The sequence below is a fragment of the Haliotis rubra genome, unplaced genomic scaffold (genome assembly GCF_003918875.1).
Source record: "Haliotis rubra isolate DU_JTF1 unplaced genomic scaffold, ASM391887v1 Scf32, whole genome shotgun sequence".
Lineage (NCBI taxonomy): Eukaryota > Metazoa > Mollusca > Gastropoda > Lepetellida > Haliotidae > Haliotis > Haliotis rubra.
This window is the reverse complement of record NW_025766991.1, coordinates 17,004-39,498: the sequence shown is the minus strand read 5'-3', so window position 1 is coordinate 39,498 and position 22,495 is coordinate 17,004. Positions and strand designations below refer to the sequence as shown.

At 43.0% G+C, this 22,495-nt stretch overlaps 1 protein-coding gene across 1 annotated transcript in view; it reads left to right on the top strand.

Moving 5' to 3' along the window:
* The first annotated feature begins 7,008 nt into the window (after nt 1-7,008).
* The window catches only part of LOC124283731, a 31,570-nt gene continuing 16,083 nt past the window's right edge, over nt 7,009-22,495 (top strand). Inside the window, exons 1-10 of the mRNA XM_046719754.1 lie at nt 7,009-7,114; nt 8,986-9,053; nt 9,881-9,965; nt 10,350-10,489; nt 10,790-10,852; nt 11,140-11,188; nt 12,167-12,309; nt 16,021-16,177; nt 16,395-16,490; nt 16,843-16,994. Of these exons, the coding sequence (XP_046575710.1) occupies nt 10,353-10,489; nt 10,790-10,852; nt 11,140-11,188; nt 12,167-12,309; nt 16,021-16,177; nt 16,395-16,490; nt 16,843-16,994 (797 nt within the window). The 5' untranslated portion in view covers nt 7,009-7,114; nt 8,986-9,053; nt 9,881-9,965; nt 10,350-10,352. The remainder of the gene's footprint in view (nt 7,115-8,985; nt 9,054-9,880; nt 9,966-10,349; nt 10,490-10,789; nt 10,853-11,139; nt 11,189-12,166; nt 12,310-16,020; nt 16,178-16,394; nt 16,491-16,842; nt 16,995-22,495) is intronic.

Below are 22,495 nucleotides of genomic sequence, written 5' to 3'. Positions count from 1 at the left end.
AAGATAATTATTTTTCCTTATCCTGACTCATGCTTATTGCTTGTCTTCTTCTTCTTGCGAACCTAGTGGAACACGTGTATCTCCCAATTGAAGTTCCCTTCAATAAAAAAATCACTCATTAGTACTCACCACGAGTAACCTCCCTTCCGCAAGCGCGGGAACGAGGGCGCCACCTGCCCCCATGTGCCTCACTCTCCTTCTTCGCCCAGTGAGCTGGACGTGAGAGCCTGTGTCTCCCAACACACTATATCCTTTATTTATATTTAGTTTAGTACCTCTTATACTTAGTATAGAGGTGTTACTAGTATCCTTATTCAATTTTGCATTGATTATTAATCGTGTTTCTGCTGTTTATTCACGGTTCGCCGTGTTTGTTCAGCAGTTTACGTTAATGAGAATCTGCACAGATTGTAAACTACGCTACTCTGCTACAGACCCACATTTAAAATGCCCTAGTTGCATTACTCCATGTTCATTTGTTTCTCGCTGTAAATTTTGTATTAATTTACCAATTTCTGCCTTTGATAAATATTTATGTTCCGCTTTTTAGACGGAAGGCAGATAAATCTCGTGAAACAAATCTCAGTCATGGCTAATAGATCACATATTAATGTTCCCTGTCAACTGTTGACTGATCTACCCGCCACCGCTGGTGGCATGCCTGAGTTTCCCTCGGGGATAAGCGTGGGACGCAGTCCGCTATGTCCAAGAAGCTTACCCGCGCCTCAAGATCTGTCGCCTTCTCAGTCTAAGACTAGCAAAGCGTCCATATCATCTCGTACGCTTCGTACACCCAGGTCTACAACTTCGTCAAAAGGGAAGTCTACAAAATCTAATAATTTTGCCTCTGATATTTTACCAGTCACAGAATTAGCCTTATATGATGATGACATTCCGATTATCATTCCAGAGGTTCGCCACAAGAAACGCCCGTATCCGCGACTGTCACCTCAGCGCAGATTAACACACAACCGAGATGCCTACGCTGTCACCAGAAATTTTGACTGAGGGTCCCGCCACCTTCGCAGAGAGACAACCCTCATCATCAGCGCAGACCGCCTCAGACGCGACCTGGTCAACCAAATCATGAGGCTGATGGAAGACCGTTACGGTTTACAGAGGCCCCAGAGCCACGGGCCCCAGAGCCCAACCCATTTTAAGTCATACAGGGCCCCAGAGCCCGCCTTTGGCTTCGCTGAGAGGGCCCCAGAGCCCACAGACGCGCCTCGCTGAAGGGCATCCCAGCCCGAGCGAGCTCTTTTGCATAGGAAGTCCCAGGCCACCTCCGCGCTAAGGAGCTAGAGCCTCACCTATTGCGGTAGAGGCTTCAAGGAGAAGGAGCGCTTCACCGAGCACGCACCTTGTAATTCACAGAGGTCGCTCGCGGGCAAGCGCCACATGTCGATTCGACACTGACTCGAGACATTCGCTAAGGACGCCAAGGCTAAGTGGTTCCATTTCTACCTCGCCTAGAAGAGCTTCGCTGAAGCCCCCAGCGCGCTCACGTTCAACACCCAGCGCTCGCGAAGCCCCCAGTGTTCGAGAAGCCCACAGCGCTTATGGCCCTCACCGCTCATGGGCCGCCAGCCTTCGCTAAGGATGTCTTCTCAAGGTCTCCGTGACACTAGCCACTCGTCAGTCCGTTCTCCACAGTCCTCACATAGATCTTCCCATAGATCTAGGACTCCGACATATGACCATACGTCCAGAAGAGGAGGATGGTATCATTTTCTCAGATGCTGAGATAAGATATTGGATGGTGAATGAATTACAACTTGCCTCCCCATCAAAGAACGAGGATGCAACTCAGACTTACCTGATGAAGGATGATGATGTAGATTATATCACCTTACCTCCTATTGACCCAATCGCAGCCGCACTCAGCTAAACTAGATACAGCCTGCTCCAAATCCACTAAAGCCCAATCTACTCATTTACCGGTCTTCAATGCCAAGAAATTTGCTGGACATAATATGGAACCCTTTTCAAGGCCCAGGATATTGATGACAACTTTCAACTTATCTCTGATACCAAGTCCAGAAGTTACAGAGTAGACGATCGCAAACTGGCCCAATTAGATACCATTTCCAGGAGGATGTTCTTCAGATTAAATAGGTCTAGAACTATTAATGAGACTCTCATCACCAAGTTCAAGAATTCTACAGATGAGGAAGACAGAATGATCTATTCAGCTCTACTCATGCAGAAAAAAGACCACCAATTCCTTACAGAACACCTTTCAGCTTTACTGAAACTACTACCATGACGCGTAGGCAAGGACTACTAGCCTCCTGCTCTTGGAATAAGCAATTCACAGAGCCTCTTTACACAGCTCCATGGTCATCGCCCTTTCTGTTTGGTGGCAACATAAACAAGGTCTCCAAAGAAGTATCTAAAGATTCCAGAGAGGTACTTATGATTAGATCCATGGATACCTTAGCTTAACGCCTTTAAACAGTCAGCACAGAGATACTCGGGCAAGTCTAAGTTCTCAGGGCTACAGAGAGCACGGGACAAGAAACTAGCTGCTGCTAATAATCCCAAGGATTCTTTTCGTCGCCCATACAGCAAATTTAGAGGAGGATCAGCGAGAGGCAGATCATCCAGAGGTGGCCGTGGATTTAAACGATGAAAGGCAGGTTCGGAACGACTGGAGTCTTCCACCCCCAGTCGTTCCAGTACAACCTTCTCAAGTGGGTGGACGTCTTCAACTACACTGGGAAAACTGGGGAATACTACAAGATCCTTATGTATCCAACATCCTACAGCACGGATATCTCATACAACTCAAGACCAAGCCGCCGTTAACAGTCACCCCACCAAGGTTCAACGTTCAACCGGCTCAACTACCTATGTTAAGAGAAACAGTACAGTCTCTGCTAAACAAACAGGCCTTAGAAGTTCTGGATCAACGAAACATCGCATCAGGTTTCTACTCCCCAGTTTTCCTAGTGCCGAAAAAGAATTCCAAGGAGAAGTATCGCCTCATTTACAACATGAGCACCTTCAACAGAGAATATCTATGCAAACCACCAACGCTTTCGCATGATACATTTACCACAACTTCGCAATTAATTCGGCCCACTAGATTACATGGCCAGCATAGATTTGCAAGACGATATCTACACATTCTGATTCATCCCAGCTCAAGGAAATATCTAAGATTTATCCTAGACGGCATACATTACCAATGGAAGGTACTTCCTTCTCGAATCACTTCAGCCCCTTGGGTATTCACAAGAGTAACCAAGCCTATTGTCTCATACCTACATCGTCAAGGTCTGCGGAGCGCATTTTACCTAGACGACGGTATACAAGTGGATCCAGATCCACAGCGTCTCAGACTACAGCTGAACTTTATAATCAAGTTACTAACTCAATTAGGTTGGTTAGTAAATCTACTCAAGTCGGACCTAGAACCAACGCAGGATCTGCATTTTCTAGGTATACGATTCCTTACAGCTCAGAATCGCTTAGTAGTAGTCCCGAGGACAGATGGATCAAGATCCAACAACTGATTCCCCAAGCCCTACTCTCTCCGCTACCACTACGACAGTGGCAGAGCCTATTGGGACTACTCACATCAGCTCAAGACCTGACACTCAGAGGCAGGCTTCAATTAAGGCCCATTACAAGTCCTCATCAATGCTCATCTCGAGGACCCTCTACCGCTCAGTCTACCAGATTACGCCAAACCACATCTACTCTGGTGGACCAAGAGATTGAATGTTTGTGCAGGCGCCTCCTTAGTAGAGCCGAATCGAAAACACATCTCTACGCAGACGCTGTCACTAAAAGGTTGGGAGCCCACCTTGCCGCAGGACAGCGTCCAGGCCTATGGAGCAAGCAAGAGAGCAAATGTCACATAAATCTGCTAGAGATGCAAGCAGTCATAAACGCCATAAGTCACTGGAGCAACCTACTACAGAACGCTCAGTTGATGATTCACACAGACAATTCAACAGTGGCGTTTTATGTGAACAAACAAGGTTCAACAAGATCACTGAATCTACTCAATCGTTGTTTCAGACTGTTCGATTTAGTCGACAATCTAAACATACATGTCAGAGCTTGCCACATTCCAGGAGCAAAGAATGTTTTAGCAGACGCTCTCTCTCGGCCACACCAACCGTCGCCAACAGAATGGATGCTCCACACAGAGATATTCAATCAAATAATCATGGAAATAGGATCTCCATTGATAGACCTATTTGCCACTCGATTCAACAAACAACTGACAACCTTCGTATCGCCAGTGCCAGACCCACTAGCATGGGCAACGGACGCACTAAGCATATCGTGGGAGGGACTCAACGCGTACGCTTTCCCGCCTCCTGCGTTAATCCCACAAGTCTTACAGAAAATCAGTCAAACGAAGAGCCTCGATCTCATTTTGGTCGCGCCATACTGGCCTGCGAGAACGTGGTTTCCAAATCTCATGCTAGGAATCGGAAAACCAGTACTTCAGCTACCACTGCGCACCAATCTATTGATACATCCGCACACCAAACAAGTGCACAAGACACCAGAAGCATACCAACTTCACGTGTGGATTGTATCAAGGCATGTTTGAATAAGAGAGGTTATTCTGCCAGAGCGGCTAAAGCGGTCACGCTTGCACTACGTAACTCAACTCGTAACTTGTACGATGACAAATGGCACAGCTTTGTCAATTACGCTGCTAAGAAAGGATTTACAGCCAGATATGCTACACATCCTCAAGTGGCAGATTTCTTATGTTACCTACGTCAAACTAAGAATCTAAAAGGCTCAACCTTGTCCACTTATCTTGCAGCCTTAAGTTCTGTCATAACTATGAGAACGGGCGTCAAGTTGACCAAAACACCGGAGTTACTCGCTTTGTTACGAGCGTTCCGATTGGAAGATCAGAAACGGAAGTTTCAAGCTCCAGCCTGGGATCTAAATATAGTACTCCAACACCTCACGAGTGAGGCTTATGAGCCATTGTTATCTGCTTCGTTTGAATCACTGACCCACAAGACCTTATTCCTGTTAGCATTAGCTACTGCCGCCAGGATGTCTGAGATTCACGCTTTGGATTACGAGAGAACACGCTTTGATGATACTCATAACATCGCTCATCTGGGACTCCGCTGGGATTTTATAGCAAAAAATCAACTGCCAGGTCAACCAGACAGGTTGTTCCATGTCCCAGCTCTCTCATCCATACTTGGACCGCATGATACGATGGACCTATCACTTTGCCCTGTAAGTGCACTGAAATTATATCTCCAACGATCCAAGAATAGTAGAGGGAAATTCAAAAGATTGTTTATCCCTATATCCACCGCCACAGACAGAAGTGTCGCAGCATCTACGATTTCTATTTGGATCAGAACTGTCATACTACGAGCCTACAAGGCTGCAGGACTCGACCCTCCAAGAGCTTCTAATCCTCACGAAATTAGAGCGCTAGCCTCAACTCTCGCTCTACATGGAAATTGCTCGTTGAATACCATTATGGAGGGATGTTTTTGGAGATCCGATATGGTGTTTGCCAACCACTATCTGAGAGATATCACCACCAAGGATGTCTCAGGTATCCACCATTTCGGTCCCATGGTCCTCGCTCAACAGTTGACAGTTCCACGGAGAAGATAAGTTTATCTTACAGATTTATACTTATCTGATAACAGTACTAATAGCTACATGCTATCTATATATTGTTGCTAAAGTTAATTTATTATCTTAAGCTCAATACTATGATTCTAAATCATACTATATATATGCTTTCAACTCCTAGGAGTTCTGCTATTATATATATGTTCAGCTTAAGTTATCAATCCTTAAGCTCAGTCATATGTTCAATTCATAACATGTATTAGTTAACAAACTCTAAGTAGTTGGTTACTATTATACAGCTTAAGTTATATTATTTCTTAAGCACAGTACTATTATAGCTTATATATATGCATATTGTAAGCTTAATACTTTGGTTCATTATAAAAGTATTCACTATAAACTCTCAGAAGTTTATACTATCACATTAATGGCTTCAGTTTACCTTAATGTTGTATATACTTTTATTATCTTCACTAAAATTGTAATAACCTTTTATGGCAGCTGATAAGTTAACAGCAGGAATTCTTCAGTTCAGTGCCTTTATGAAGTTCCCATAGGGTTATTACAATTATCTCAGTTCAAAATCACTAATTATTAAAATCCAAAGTATATATAATCCCACCTCCTGTTCCGTCGGATTCTACAAGCAATAAGCATGAGTCAGGATAAGGAAAAATATGAAATTTTTAGAGTAAAATTAATATTTTATACTTATCCTGACTCATGAGGTAAGCCCTCCCGTCCTCCCCACTAAACACTTTGGATTTCTTCGGAAAAATAAAGTGTCAGGCTCAAAACAAATAAGGAGAGAGTGAGGCACATGGGGGCAGGTGGCGCCCTCGTTCCCGCGCTTGCGGAAGGGAGGTTACTCGTGGTGAGTACTAATGAGTGATTTTTTTATTGAAGGGAACTCCAATTGGGAGATACACGTGTTCCACTAGGTTCGCAAGAAGAAGAAGACAAGCAATAAGCATGAGTCAGGATAAGTATAAAATATTAATTTTACTCTAAAAATTTCATTATCCTGATTTGGTCCATCAGAGGTTTCATATGTTCAAACAGAAACATGCTTGCACAGCTGTCCAATGGATAGCAAGTATGTCTTTCTCCCTTCTAACTTTATATGCATGTAAGATAATTGAAGAAAGTGTGTGCATTTCTTACAAAATATTTTGGCAACTGCATCAATGAATTTGTGTTACATTTCTAATGGGAGACGGTTTATCCTCAATAACTGTTTTATGTGGTTAGTATGTTACAAGTTTGTCAGAAGTATATGCATGCTTGAGAGGTTCACCAAAGTGGTACCGGTAAATGTCCAAAATCTGCATGCTTTGCTTGTTTCTAACATATCCGTGACATGCCACGGTAGAGCTGAAATACTGTTCAAAGCTGACTTAAATCCAACTTATTCACTCACTTTCAGAAAACCTTGGAAAGGAGTGGCAAGGAGTTGTCTCCAGCTCAACTGGACCGAGTTGTATCAGCAGAACATAGCCAGAATGCCTTGTTCCTTAAGATTGCCATTTCTGTAAGTCACAACATCCATTAAGTCTACTTAATATTTTAACAGAGGATTCAGATACGGAGGAATACCTTGTAGGATCATCAAGCTCAGTTGTTAAGATAGCATTGAGGAAATCCTGATTTTAGGGCCTAAATATATTTGTGTCAAGTGCATACAGAAACAAAGGTACATTATACAAGGTCATCCAACTGAACTGATGAATAGCGGTATTAAGAAACCATACTCAGAGGCAAAATTGTGACATTTAATTTTTGGTAGGTAATCTTGTGAATGAATTTTGGGATTTTAAACAGAAAAAGAGTGTGTAAAATTGGTTGAAGAAACACAACCAAACAGTTGTTGTTTGAACTGCATGAAATTTGCAAGAAGTGTGACATAGTCAAGAGAAATTTACTAAGTTCACTTTACTAGGCCAGAATACCTTTCCACTCAATGCCGTCCTAAGAAATGTACTCGTGCTTTGAGCGATAATTCAGGGCACAATTGTGCTTTATTACACTCTACATGGTGGTAGAGCAAACTGTATTTCTTTTCTAAGATGCCAAGTTTAATACACAGAGGAAATAATCTAGGCAGTAAAGAAACAGAAAAGCAATGATGTTGGTGACCTAAATTAGCAATCCTCATTCAGGGCTAACTGATGGGCTCTTCCAGTGATGTGTCTGCCCCCTATGTTAAGACGCATGTTTCCAGAAAAACAAATGATAAACAGTTTGATGAAGGCTTATGCTTGGGTTGAATATCTTCTCTTAATTATTTTAATTACATCTGTTATTAATGTAAACCATATGGGGCAATATGAATGTTACATTTCTACTACCAACGTAAGTTTAGATCAGTACATCCAAATGAAGCTGACTAGTCACACGACATTCCACGGATGCATTGTGGGAATATAGACATTGCGAACATTACCGTGTCGCTGTTTAATTTAAGTGTACATTTTATCAGTTGAAAAACATAAACGGAATGTGTCCTTCAGTGATGTTAGCCAAGTGAAGCAACTGCAAACCAAGAAACAGCATGCTACCGTAGGAGGCCGTGCAAGGCAATGACAACTGACATGCATCATGACTTCGGTTACCAAGGGTACATTTGATAACAAGGGGGGCAGACGAGAATGGCGTAATGACGTCAATATGGTGCGAAGTTCATACAAAAAGTGTACTTTATTGCCTGATAAAGTACTGTCGGCGCCTTTGATCTTTTAGCAAAACATCTTAGAAATGATAATAGCTGCAGCAAGGACACTATGATTGTGACTGAGGGGAACTTGAATGCTGTTAAGTACCAAGACAAGATTTTACAAATGGCCCCATGGTTGCAACAAAACAACCCTTTCAACATGATAAGGTACCACAATGATGTTGATGTGTTACCTTGGTCTGCAAGATTTCCTGATTTGTCACCCATTGAACATGTCTTGAATAAAATGGAGAGACGTTTATGACATCATCCAAAACGTCAAAAAACACTGGAGGAACTCAGACATGGAATGATCTTCCCCAAGACTTTCATCAATGTTTAGTGGCCCCAATGAGGTAAAGGTGGCGATTCTGCATCAATGCACGAGGTGGACACACTTGCTACTGACCATGTAAACATGGTCGTGTTGAATATGCCAGATGTGCTATTCTTATAGAGTGTTCATTATTACCATACCTTAACATACCATAACATTTGTCTTTTCATTATAACATTTCACTGGAAGCAGTCAATATGTTCACAATGATTCTGTTAGTTGTTTGTGTCACAATAACTTTTGCCTTTGAGTAGATTTCGGTAAAAAGGGATTTTGACTATAACAATGTCTAGGTAAATGAAGTTTAATTGTACACTTGGTCTGTTATTGGTGTGTTTGTTTCTTGTTTCAGGAGCTGTCTGTGTTTGGCTACTTCCGACAGCTGGACCAGAAGATTGACTCCCTCATCAAATGTAATGGGTGAGTTACATTACTGATTTCTCAAGAAGTGTATTAAATAAAGTAGAATAATCATAGAACTGTTAGATACTTTCACAATTATTTTCCATTTCATGTTGTTGTTACAAAGCTGTAGCCTGCAGTGTCAAACATGGAATGTTCAGTGGTTGTCAACATTAACATTTACACCAACACAGCATTGCATCTCGCTGTGTATTTCCAAACATTGCACATTTTGATCAGTTAAAGACACTATTTCAATTATATCCGTGTCATTTTGAATACCCGCCGTTATGTTGCTGGAATATTGCTAAAAGCGGCGTAAAACCAAACTCAGTCAGTCATTTTGAATACAGTTTCAGTAAAACTGAGTGTAAGATATAAATAAAGCTTGTTGTCTGGTTGATATCCTGAAATCATTTCTTTTGACTTGGGTAACAGTATTGTCAAGCATAGGATAGTCACTGATACAGTTTTTCCTTAGTTGACAAAGCAAACTTACTGCAAGTTTACCTACCAATGTTTCTGTAAAATCACACAAAGTTACAAGAACATTGACTGAGGACTGCATCAGTCATGGCCTAATCAGAACTGCTGATGGTGCATAAGACAAATGCTATATCCATTTTCAGTACCAGGGTTTTGCCACGTTTGATACCTACATTTTAGAAGTTGAAAGGTTACATGACCCACACTGAGCAAATCCAAGAGGCAGCACTGCTAACTTATTTGTTCTCAACTGTTGCATGTGAAAACTCATTGGCAATACAGGAACCTATTCACTATCGCTGCTTTAAAGTGTAATGGTCTTCTGATATGAACTTTGAGTCTGTTCTGTGTCCTATCAGGGTTGGTGAGCTGTTCAACAAATATCTGTCTCGTCTTGAAAGTGACTACAATGTCAAAGACTATGAGGGCAATCTGGTTCAAAAGGTGAGTGATATATGGAAAAGTAGATTATTATTGTGACCTTGCCACCAGATCTGGGTCTTCCTCTTGCTAACTTGTTCTCTGTGGCTCACATGTGTCATGTGATGCTTCACCTTCTAGAGCTGGAACAGCTGATAAGACCATATTATTATCTTTGCATCAATCTTCAAGATGCATTTTTATTCATCTCTATTCATCAGGCAGAAAGCTGCAGCAACATCATCAGAAATGGGTGACCTTATTGGCTTTTCAAACCAACCAATTAGTAGAATGCATACAAAATATCTATTGAAGTATTATGTAAATACTATTTAGCTTGAGTTTTATACATTACATAATTGCATGTTATACTACCAACATGGTGACATACTGTGATGGTGTGCACAGGTGATGATGGCGCTGATGGTGTCACATGAGGGCATGTCCGAGAATGAGTTGATGGAGATCCTTCACATCCCCAACCATATCTGGTCCCCACTTTATTTTGCCATGGAAACCTACATTGTGGACAGATCTGGAGTGCTGGGGTAGGTGGTTGTACCTGGTGTTCAGGGGCAGATCACTCTGTCCAGGGTGGTGTCCAGACGATGGAGTAGGTTGTTATGTCAGAGTTCTGAGGTACGTCATGCTGGGGTAAATCATTGCATTTTGGGTACTGGGTTAGGTCATTGCATCAGCAATGTTGGAGTAGGTTGTTGTATCTCAGGATGTTTAAAGATGTCAAAAGATGTCAATGCTCAGAATGTGTATATATGTAAACATCATTTCAGTTATTCAGCATAGACTATTCTTTTTCTTTCATGGAATTTTGTTTGTTTGGGTTTCAGTTTTGCATTTGAAGAATTGAAAGATGCTGTGACCTCAAGATACATGAAGAGCCAGGAAGACAGGTAAGTTTTGAATCACCTGAGGTTTATGGATTTTGTGGACCCTAAATATTGAAAGAATCAGAAAAGAGGTTCAAAGATTAATGTTTGTGCAACATTCTTTTTTGTGCAGGTTCAACTGTAATCTAACAGGTTAAACAATGATGCAGCACAATACTAATGGCAACATGTTCAGATAGAAGCATTTGCTTTTTTTTTTTTTTGTCATTCATGCCTGATTAACTGGCTCTTTCCTCAGGTGTGCATGATGGTATTCTGAACACCTTAAAACTTGCTTTTTTTCATTTCAGGATTACTGCAACAAAACCAATCATTGACTACTTTAATGCCAAAAGAAAGGTATAAGTTTGGATCTTTGCACCCTGTTTCTCTTGATGTGAATGCACAATTTCACTATAGGTGGTGCTTGAACAAAAGATGTCAGATTTGATAGGAGTTTGAAGTCTAGACTTGTCTCCTGTTTGCAAGCCAATGAGATATTGCCATAAAATATTCTCACAGATATGCCACCTCATTTCAGTATATGTATTGTTAGTCTGTTTTTAATGACAGTTTTGCTCATTGTCCAGTTATTTTCTGTTGTGGTGAGTTGGTGGACAGGAAATGTGTTAACTATGAAGCTGAACACACAGAAGCCTTTAAGTGTAACAACTTTGTCTTGAAATAATCACCAAACAATTTAGGTGAACTACACAGCCAATTTAAATCTTCTTGACAATACCTGCTGATCTGTTGCAAACTTTGACTGGATATTATGACATCACAGTTTTGTATCACTACCACTGAGATGGCCATAATGTGATTTGTGTACTGTATTGATGCATGTCATCAGTGTTTTTAAAATATGGAAAGAGAAGGTAATAACTTCAATTAATTTAGTTGATAGAGGGCAGTTAGTTGGACATAGAGAAGATATGAATTGATGTGACTGGAAGTCATGTGAATATATATAAAATAAATAGAAGTACAGTAGAATGCAGCTTATTTGGACACCAAATATTTTATCCCGTTTTTGCAATGAATGAGTACTACATAATGCTTCTTTTATCTGGAACACTGGTTTCCTGATACAGACAGTGAATATCAGTTACCAACAGTGCAATATACACCCTGTCCCACTTACCGGACAGGACCATGCTTGAAGTTGTTGCTTTGGCAATTCATCAATTGGCAACCATCATCAAAGGGGCAGGTATCATTCATTACCAGGGTAATTAGGTTCTTGTCTCTTAATATTAGTTGGGCACTTGGTCATTGGTCCAGTCTTGCAGATACAAGCCACCGTTTGTCAAATGTATGCTTTAACCTTTGTTTCAGAATTTTCATAACATCACTGGCATGATTGACAAGGACAGAAGGCGAACAACAAATGAGTTGCCATGGTTACACAAAGACATTGAGGACTGGGAGGGCCTGGCCATGGCTTTGTCTGACTTGTGTATATTTAGTAGATTGTACAGGTATGGTTTCCAATGTGTTAGGTAGTTGCTAGGGGGGCAAGTGAAGCAACCATTTCTTGGCTATCTTGACTGAATAGCTGTCAGGGAGCTGCAATAGATAAAAATCAAGTCAAATGAGGGTCTTGTCTGACATTTAGAAGAATGCTTTCAGCCAGTATTGCAAAGTTACCCAGTGATCTGATGACATTCATAAAGATTTGCAACTGTCTTAGCACATTTGAAAAAACCACCAAAAGGGCTGTATTATTATAACCTTGGTCATGTTGTGAGTATGTCCAGTCATTAATATACAGAAGCCCTAGCAAAATAGCACCATGGCAATCTCAGCTTGTAATAGAATGTGACGAAATGGATAGGATTACTTAGTTGATTGCTTGGCATCTTACCCCAGTTGAGTGGATTGATTCCTGTACAATTAATCATTGGATTGTCTCGTCCAGCCTTGTAGCTAGAATAGTGTGGTAAACACATTAACAGATATTTCTTGTCTGATCGAAAGGAACATTTGCCTATTACAGTAACATCTGATGAGTTTGTCATTCATTCTACCATGACTACGTGAAATACTCAAATTTGGTTGGACAATCAATAAAATTTGACACTATCAATTCTGAATTGAAAATGCATCTGATTTCATGACCTTCTTCACTGCACAGGTATAAAACACTGCCGCACTACTTCAGCTTGGCCACCAACATGGCTAATATCAACACAACAGATGTGATGGAAATGCTTATAAAACATTTATAAAACTCGAAAAATACAATTATATCATTTTTCCTCCACATTATTAGGGAACCTCACTATCACACTACCTTGTATAATAAAAATATTCAAACTCAATTACAATGCACAGCCCCAACATAAACAGACAATATCTAACTTATAAATCAGAAAACCTTGTAAAAATACATCCCTACATACAAAATTTGCAGAAAAACGTTAGTAAACATTTGCCTACCTGGTAAATGGTATATTTGTTTTTGTTTAGAATGGAAAATTCACAGGACAACAGTCAGGCGAAACACCAAATTTATGCCACTCATACTCCATCATACTTCTGCTCTCTGTCAGCTTCCCGCAAGGCTGTCACTGCTGGTGATCTATGTTCGTACACTTTGAAAATAGCTTGGCCACAATCCAGTCCCAAATGATGAATGCTATTTCCAAGGAATCCCAAGTTAGGCGCATGTACACAAATCATTGCGTTAGGCCAGCACTGTCACTCTTTCGTTGCATGCCAGGGGCACGTTCATGAAATTATGATTGAAACTCGATGGCCATAAAAATCAACAGTCTTTGATGAGTTACAACACTGATTTGAGGGTTGATCACAAAAGGATCTATTCTTTCGATTCTGCAGGGTTTAGATTTGACAGTCAGGAAAGTATTTTCTCCACTGGCCACTTCAAATTTCAACCTTTCGCTAAATGTAAACACTGGCTTGTCCGCCATTTCCAACTGTTGCGTAACAACTACTTCCAAGAAAATAAGTAGGTCAGACGATTCCATTATAGTGTTGCCAGGGAGTGTACAGTAACACGGCACACAAAACAATAAGCTTGTTTCATTCATGTGAAGGTGGGCTTTTTAAAACCAAGCTCTTAAGCATTACATTATTGCATTGAATAAACAGTAGTTTGTTTTCTCTGGACAGAATATTTTTTATGTTGCCATGTATAAAACAATACGAACGGCGCCTACCACTCTCTTTACAGACAGGCTCAATTTGCCTCTGGTCCCATGCCGAATTTTGCAGTGACTTCTGCAGAATGAACAAGTTTGATTTTAAGTCGGCAACGCCACACATTCGGCTTCAAATGAAATTTAGAGACTATCAATTCGGCCTAACATTCATCTAATTTCCAAACACAGTATGTTTATCTCCTAAGTGAAAGAATAGAATGATGGCTGCACTAGTTACACAAGTGTTACTTATTACAACAACCTTTGCATAACATGCACCTTCACAATGACCCATAAGACTGAATGAAGACTCTCTCTGCCAAGACATTTGGCCACCTTCTTGTGAAAATTTTACTTTGCATTTATTAAATGCTTCTGTTTTCCCCGATAGGTGAATCTGGTATTCAAGGACCAAAAAAGATCTGAACAAGATAGTTCTTGATGACCATAATTTAGCAGTAATTGTATCAATGATTATGTCATGACTTTGACATGATTCTGCAGTACTTGATTTTGAAGTCATTTTGACATGCTTTTCATATTTAGTATTGTGTTGTGTCAGTGGGTTTTTTTCATGCTTAAACAAATGTTTTAGAAGTTTGGATGTACATGACAGAGTTTCATGAGTGCGACGTTTCGATACAGATTCTTGTACCATTGTCCTGCTTGTCCTGCTTCAGAAGTTGTTATCCATAAAGTTTGTTCAATATTAAACGAATGTTGTTCAGTCATTTCATGCTTGTAACTGTGTCATACAGTGTTTCTGTCATGCTATGTTTATTATGTCATCCAGTGTTTCTGTCATGCTTCAGTGATGGTGTCATCCAGTGTTTCTGTCATGCTTCAGTGATTGTGTCATCCAGTTTCTGTCATGCTTCAGTGATGGTGTCATCCAGTGTTTCTGTCATGCTTCATTGTTTGTCATCCAGTGTTTCTGTCATGCTTCATTGTTTGTCATCCAGTGTTTCTGTCATGCTTCAGTGATGGTGTCATCCAGTGTTTCTGTCATGCTTCAGTGATGGTGTCATCCAGTGTTTCTGTCATGCTTCAGTGATGGTGTCATCCAGTGTTTCTGTCATGCTTCATTGTTTGTGATCCAGTGTTTCTGTCATGCTTCAGTGATGGTGTCATCCAGTGTTTCTGTCATGCTTCATTGATGGTGTCATCCAGTGTTTCTGTCATGCTTCAGTGATGGTGTCATCCAGTTTCTGTCATGCTTCAGTGATGGTGTCATCCAGTGTTTCTGTCATGCTTCATTGTTTGTCATCCAGTGTTTCTGTCATGCTTCAGTGATGGTGTCATCCAGTGTTTCTGTCATGCTTCAGTGATGGTGTCATCCAGTGTTTCTGTCATGCTTCATTGTTTGTCATCCAGTGTTTCTGTCATGCTTCAGTGATGGTGTCATCCAGTGTTTCTGTCATGCTTCAGTGATGGTGTCATCCAGTGTTTCTGTCATGCTTCATTGTTTGTCATCCAGTGTTTCTGTCATGCTTCAGTGATGGTGTCATCCAGTGTTTCTGTCATGCTTCAGTGATGGTGTCATCCAGTTTCTGTCATGCTTCAGTGATGGTGTCATCCAGTGTTTCTGTCATGCTTCAGTGATGGTGTCATCCAGTGTTTCTGTCATGCTTCAGTGATGGTGTCATCCAGTGTTTCTGTCATGCTTCAGTGATGGTGTCATCCAGTGTTTCTGTCATGCTTCAATGATTGTGTCATCCAGTGTTTCTGTCATGCTTCAGTGAAGGTGTCATCCAGTGTTTCTGTCATGCTTCATTGTTTGTCATCCAGTGTTTCTGTCATGCTTAATTGATTGTTGCGTTCAGTGTTTCTGTCACGCTTCATTGATTGTGTCGTTCAGTGTTTCTGTCATGCTTCAGCGATTGTTTCATCCAGTGTTTCTGTCATGCTTCAGTGATTGTGTGATCCAGTGTTTCTGTCATGCTTCAGTGATTGTGTGATCCAGTGTTTCTGTCATGCTTTAGTGATTGCGTCATGTGTCAATATTTGCAATTGGTTGTGTCTCAGGGAGAGAGAGTATGACCTTCTGGAGCTGTGGAAGGCTACAAAGATGTCCTTCAACACTGTAACTTCCATGTATATGGCCAGCATGGACCGGTACATTGTCGACAGATATCTGCTGATACCCGACCATGCGGAGGACGAGGAACCCCCAGGTCTTCTGGTAAGTGTTGCTGTATTACAGTGTGACTATATAGTGATATTATTCATTATGGATAATAGTTATTTCAAAATGACTCGCTTGTGGAAATGCATGCTCATCAAATCTGTACTCTGACTGATCGTGTTGATTGTAGTGACAATGAGTGTATGTAGAAGGTAAGAACTCATTTGTTGTGCTTCAGTGACATTGAGTTTACTCTTGGTATGTCATGCTTCAGTTGCTGGAAGTTTTAACAGAATTATCCAATTTCCTCAACCTGGCAGCATGTGTAAAGGGGAGAGAAATTGTCATCCGGCGCCATCTCAACATACTGGTCAGTGTTAACCATAGCTTGTCATAAACTCATCAACATATGTCCATTTTTGGCTAAACCTTGAAGTTTTTGTATATTGAGAGACACTTACAAGAGTTTCTAATGAGAATTTTCACAGGACAAGTGTCAAGTTATTTTTTATTTCTTCACCAAGACATTCCCTGCTGAGTATCAATAATTGATAAATCACAATAGAAACATGACATGAAGTTGTAACACAGTGAATAAAGAAAGACATAGACTGTAGGCATTGTAGATTTCTATCCTTGAATAGGAGGTATGTTCTGTAGTTTGAGGACATATAGGGCTGTTTTTGCCTGTGATGTGAGACAGTCCATCCTTGTTGTTTCAGGAGAATGTTAAGGGGAAAAAAGGCATGTCACATGCTAAAATCCTTGCAGAGACCACGGAAACACAGCTCTCCTTAGCCAATCTCTTGGTGGACATTGGCCGCTATGAAGAAGGCGTAGAGCTACATAGCAGTGTCAGGGATTACTGTCAAAGGTGAAGGTCACTGATTGCTAAAGTATGCTTAATGTTACCATAATTATAATGGCTGCTTTGTTGACAGTTTATGATGATGACTACACATCCTGATAAGCCGTGGCACTATTTTGCTAATTTTACTCATTTTTAACTTACCGTACCATAGGTCTATTGCATATTACCCGAAGCTGCGCTTGAAAGACATCAGATAGTCGTTGATTCGCCATTCCTGTAGAATGGCTGCCTCATGTATCGACGAGTGTATAGTAACAGAAGTCACTTGATCTCCCCTCCCGCACATGCGCGGGTGATCCAAAAATCACTTTTACTGAAAGCGTGCTACGAGCTAGATGTTGTTGTTTTTCGCTGCTACTTTCTTTATTACAGTTTAAATACGTTTGTATTTGTTTTCTGTGCATGACTCGACAGTATTGCTGTGTCTGCAAGGTTCTGAAGTCAGCCAAAGATCCCCACCCTTGGTGTCCGGACTGTGCGTCTGACAACTGTTCGCTCGCTGAGCGCTGTGTGTTCTGCACTCCTTTGACGGTTCATGCCTTCAAGGCTTACGCTGCTGCCAAGAAGGAGTGGTTTTCTCAACGCAAGAGGAAGATGGATTCTCCTGCTTTGTCTTTCAGCTCCCGAACGTCACTCCCACGGACGCCCGATGGCCGCACCTCTTCAGCGACAGAACAAACTTCCAACCGGGAAACTACTCCTGCGCCTCGGGCGATGACGCCCGAAGCCTATGTCATCCGGACCTATCACATCCGGATGCCTTGTCTCACGAGGAGGTTCAGAAAATCCTACAGACGCTTCTTCTACCTTCAGCGCCCAGCACTAGTGCGAATGCCGAAGCCACGCCGTTCCCGCACCGACCCCCTCGACACCCAGCACCATTCCAGCGACGACGCCCGCGGCACCCAGCGCCGTTTAAGCGCCGACGCCGACACCGACGCCGACGCCTCTACAGGATTACCACAGCCCAAGACGGGCACCTTCATCTAAGGCTTCAACAGAGCAAGACCTGCAACGCCAACTGATTGAGGAACGCTCCCGACGCTTTGAAGCCGAGCACTCCCATCGTTACAGACGTTCTCATTCACTGTCTCCCAGACATCGTCACTGCTCTTGAAGTCCTCGTCACACTTGCCGCCGTCGGTTCAGCTCCAGATCCCGTTCACCTAGACGGTCAGACGACAGGGAGAGGCGCTCCAGATCGCACACTCGGACGTCAGGGAGGCATCACAGATGATCGCGTTCAAGGTCGCCGCGACGCCCACGCTCTCTCCCTGGAAGCATCTTTCAACACTGGACTCCAGACGACATCTGTTTCCCAGCCCCCAACGCCTTCCGCTTCCGGTCTCCGTTATGACGCGCCTGCTGTGACTTGGGAGGACGCAGAGGAGCGTTATTTCTCACCCGAATAGGATGAAGAGGTGGTAGGAAACGGGGATTATGGGGGTACTTACCTCCCTCAGTCTGAAGTTTTTGCTTGGATTGCGGATAGGCTCCCGGATTGCCCTTCGCCTTCTACTGACACGATTGACCTGAAGGCCATCCGTTTCTCTCCGGAACTCCTTGTTCCGCCGCACCCGATGGACGCCGATGCAGTTCGCCGAGCTTTCTCTCAACACTGCCATTAAAGCCCCGAAGTCTCGTAAGGTGGATTACAAGATTCACAGCCTTGATTGCGCCGATGGTGGTGCTGCCCTAGATGAGTCTCTCAAACGCCTCTCGGATTCTCCTCAGTCAAGGTTCAGGATTCGAGCAGCAAGCCATTGATGCCAAACTCTAACGCATGCTGAAGCCTGTCTCAGCCTTGGCCTCAGCCACTTCAGCGGAGCACCTCACTACTTTATTCCAGTGGCAGGGCAAGGTGTTGCATGACCTGCTGGCTCACCTTAGGACGGCACTAGCCATGACCACAGTAGTTCGTAGGACTGGGTTCCTGGGATCTTGCACTTGGCAAGAAGAGTTTAAGAGGAAGCTACTGAGGGCCCCTTTTGCTTCACGTTTTCTGATGACAGGATTCCAGATGTTAAAATACAGTAGCTAGCGTCACTTTACCCAGATGCTATGGGTTGGGACTTGCCTGGTTGATTGACATCCGTGTTGTCCGTTTTTTGTCATTATTGCATTGTGGGTAGCATTTGCAATGGCGGACTACTGTTTGTTTACCGGAGACTTTTGATGATACAGTGACTATGAAGTACCCTGACAAACTTGTCTTGGTCCCACGGAGCGGATACCTATCCCAGCCTTTAATTGCCAGTGATGATGAACGGTGCCATTCCTGGTAAGAGTGATTATGTCGAGTTTTGTCAGTCATCCGAGAGAAGCAGTTTACCAAGGGTGTCAGACAGAATCGCCCAAGAACGCTTTCACTTGGCTAGGGTTACTCAGTGTTTTAGCTTAAGCCCTCAGTTCAGAAGTCACTGCAGCTATGTCCGGACTGTCCACAAGCATCAATTTTAATACCTTCGTTTCCCTTATGAACGTTCCTGGGGTCACTGGTCTTTTTACCTCCACCATTCCATCAACTTTACAACTGTTCCGGTAGACTGATGATCCCTTGCCTCGCATCTACTAACTTTTCCCTCCATCTGGCGGACCGACACTTCATTTGGCGAACCATACGCTCCTGCGATCACTGATTATACGGCCCACATCACTATGTGTACAATGTGAACGTTCCTGTATATTGACTGACAATCTCCATGCCACAAACCTACTACATTCAGCACTTCTTCAGTACTGTCATACTGGCTTGACTAATCGAATGTATCCTATCTCAGGAGAGATTTCTTCTTCAGTGGCAGTAGTTGCTAGGTCTTTTGATATCAGCTCAAGCCTCAACGTACAGAGGCCATCTCCTACTTCGGCCGATACAGCGAATTCTACGCCCGGATCTCGAGGCCGTCAATTGAACCCGAAGGAATTGAGTTGCTTTCCAGAACCGCTTCATCCAGTCCTTCAGTGGTGGCTCGACGAACTGAATGTCCATGCTGGAGTTTCTATGGTACCCCTAGCGCTTTCGCAAACCAGGTTCTTCGTCAGTTACAGACCTTTTTCTTTTGACGTCAGCTCAAGTTGTGACTCTGAGGGGATAGCTTCAACTACGCCCTCTCCAATATTTTCTGTGTCCGCACATCAGGATCAGTGACCCTCACGCATTGATCTTTCTTTCTCCGGTGTTCCATCCCCATCTCCAGTGGTGTTTGGACGTGTTGAATGTTTGTGGCGAAGTCTCTTTAAGACCGTTTGCTCCAGTACATCACCTGTATGTCACATCAACATTGTGGAGCTCAGGGCAGTGATTCTTGCGATCACTCATTGGCATCACCTGTTACAATCAGCCAAGCTTTTGATTCAATCAGACTATGCTGCAGTCGTGTGGCACATCAATCGAATGGGATCCACGGGGTCTCCTCAGTTTCTTCAGTAGACACAACAGTTTTTCCACTTAGTGGCCTCTCTCAACATCACGGTCCAGGCCAATCACATCCCGGGGATGACTTGAACGCGTATGCATTTCCACCAGTGGCACTACTTCCACGCATACTGCTCAAGTTACGCACGACGCAGCGGATGACACTGATTTTGGGTCGCATCTTTTTGGCCCGTCAGAAGTTTGTTCCTAGACCTGCAAGACTTTGTCGACCCATTCCAGTACCACTTCCCGATCATGCCGATCTTCTGGTTCATCTTCACTCTGATCAGCTGCATTGGTCTCCGCTCGCACTTAATCTTCATGCCTGGTGCATTTAGATGAATCGCTAACTTCAAAGGGATATTCCAAGCGAGTTGCTACGGCGATTACCACGGCGCACCGAACTTCTACCTGGCCACTCTGTGATGACTTTGGAAGAATTTGAAGCCTACTGCAAGAAATGGGTATTATATCTCCCACTACAGCATCGCCTCAGATAGTCACGGAATACCTCCAGCATCCTAGAACTTCCGAGGAAATGAAAGGTTCTACCTTGTCTACATACCTGGCCATGCGTAACACAAAGTCCTCCCTGGTTTGAGGTGGGATCTCGTCGCTGAACCAGTTGCCTGGACAGCCGGACAGACTATTCGCCTTCCTGCCGCTGTCTACTATCCTGGGCCCTGACAACACTGAGGATCTCTCCCTATGTCCTTTCCGGACTTTATGGGTCTTGTAGTTGCCTCCAAGGACCGTCGTAGGTTACACAAGAGACTGTTAATTTCATCTGCCTCATCTACAGAAGTCTCTCGTATCACACTGACCTTCTGGATGCGATCTACCATCCTTCATGCCTACGCATATGCAGACCTTCCTCCTCCTACTACGGCCAACCCTCATGAAACAAGAGCCTTGACCTCTACGATGGCGCTACATAGAACTGTTCCCTTCACGGCATCATGGAGGGTTGTTTTTGGAGTTTGGACACGGCCTTCATCTCACCCTACCTCCGGGATCTGTCTGTCACTGACGTGGAAGGTCTTCACCACTGGGTCCTTTGGTTCTGGCACAGCAGTTGTCATCGGCTTACAAATGCAGATAAGATGCAGTTCCTACCTTCGTGTAGGTTTTGCATTCTCTATATCATGAAAGATATCGGTCCTATCTTTCTTATTGGTATGGATTATATTTGGGCATAGACCACCTCACCTAGGGAACTAGGGCGTGTCTGCACTGTCATAGATATGACTTGATAGACTGAGAGGCCGGTCTTGTGCTACATGCAGAGGCTGTCGACACTCCGCTTACTGACCTCTACTCTCTGAGCAATTACGTCAGTAAAGTGTTAATTTCCGATTACCTGCGTGGTTTTCAAAGTGTTCCGCTCCTAAGTCCTTTCTTCCTTTGGTAAGTTAGGGGGATTGGTACTGAACGTTGAACCAGTTGAGCAACCGGGCTATTCCCTCTTTCACGGCCTTCCAGCGTGTGTCTGTGGGGGGTAGTTTCAAAGCAGGGACTGTCCAGATTAAGATCTTTGAATTCAATTCACTGGGGTCACTTGATAAATCGCGGGGATGCGGGGTCCACTTGCCAAACTGTGTCCTTTTGCTTGTCAAAAGTTGCGGCTGAAAACCACATTAATTTGGGACTGCCCACTCCCTAGAGTTTTTGTGCTGTGTAAGCTAAGGGGTTATCAGAAGCAACCCATCAGAAGTTCGGAGTTAGCATATCGGGAGCTGGTGCTTTCACCTGGCCTCCTTGTGTTATGCGACCTCACGGTTGTATAGTTGACACAGGGTAATCTGCAGCCCACCAGCCAACCGTGCGATAATGCATACCGTGAGATAGGATAAGTTTAAAAATTTGGAAATTTTACTATAAGTTGTATATTTATATACTTATCCTATCTTATGCGATGGATACCCACCCGACCTGCCCCACATCACAGATTACTGGACACTCCAAGACGAGAATGACAGGCACAGAACGTCACGTGATCATCTGAGCGATCGGCACGCTTATTGAGATGATTGACAGGTCTGTTATCGGAGTAGGGGTCAGAGGCAAGGAAGTTTTGATTCAACTTAGC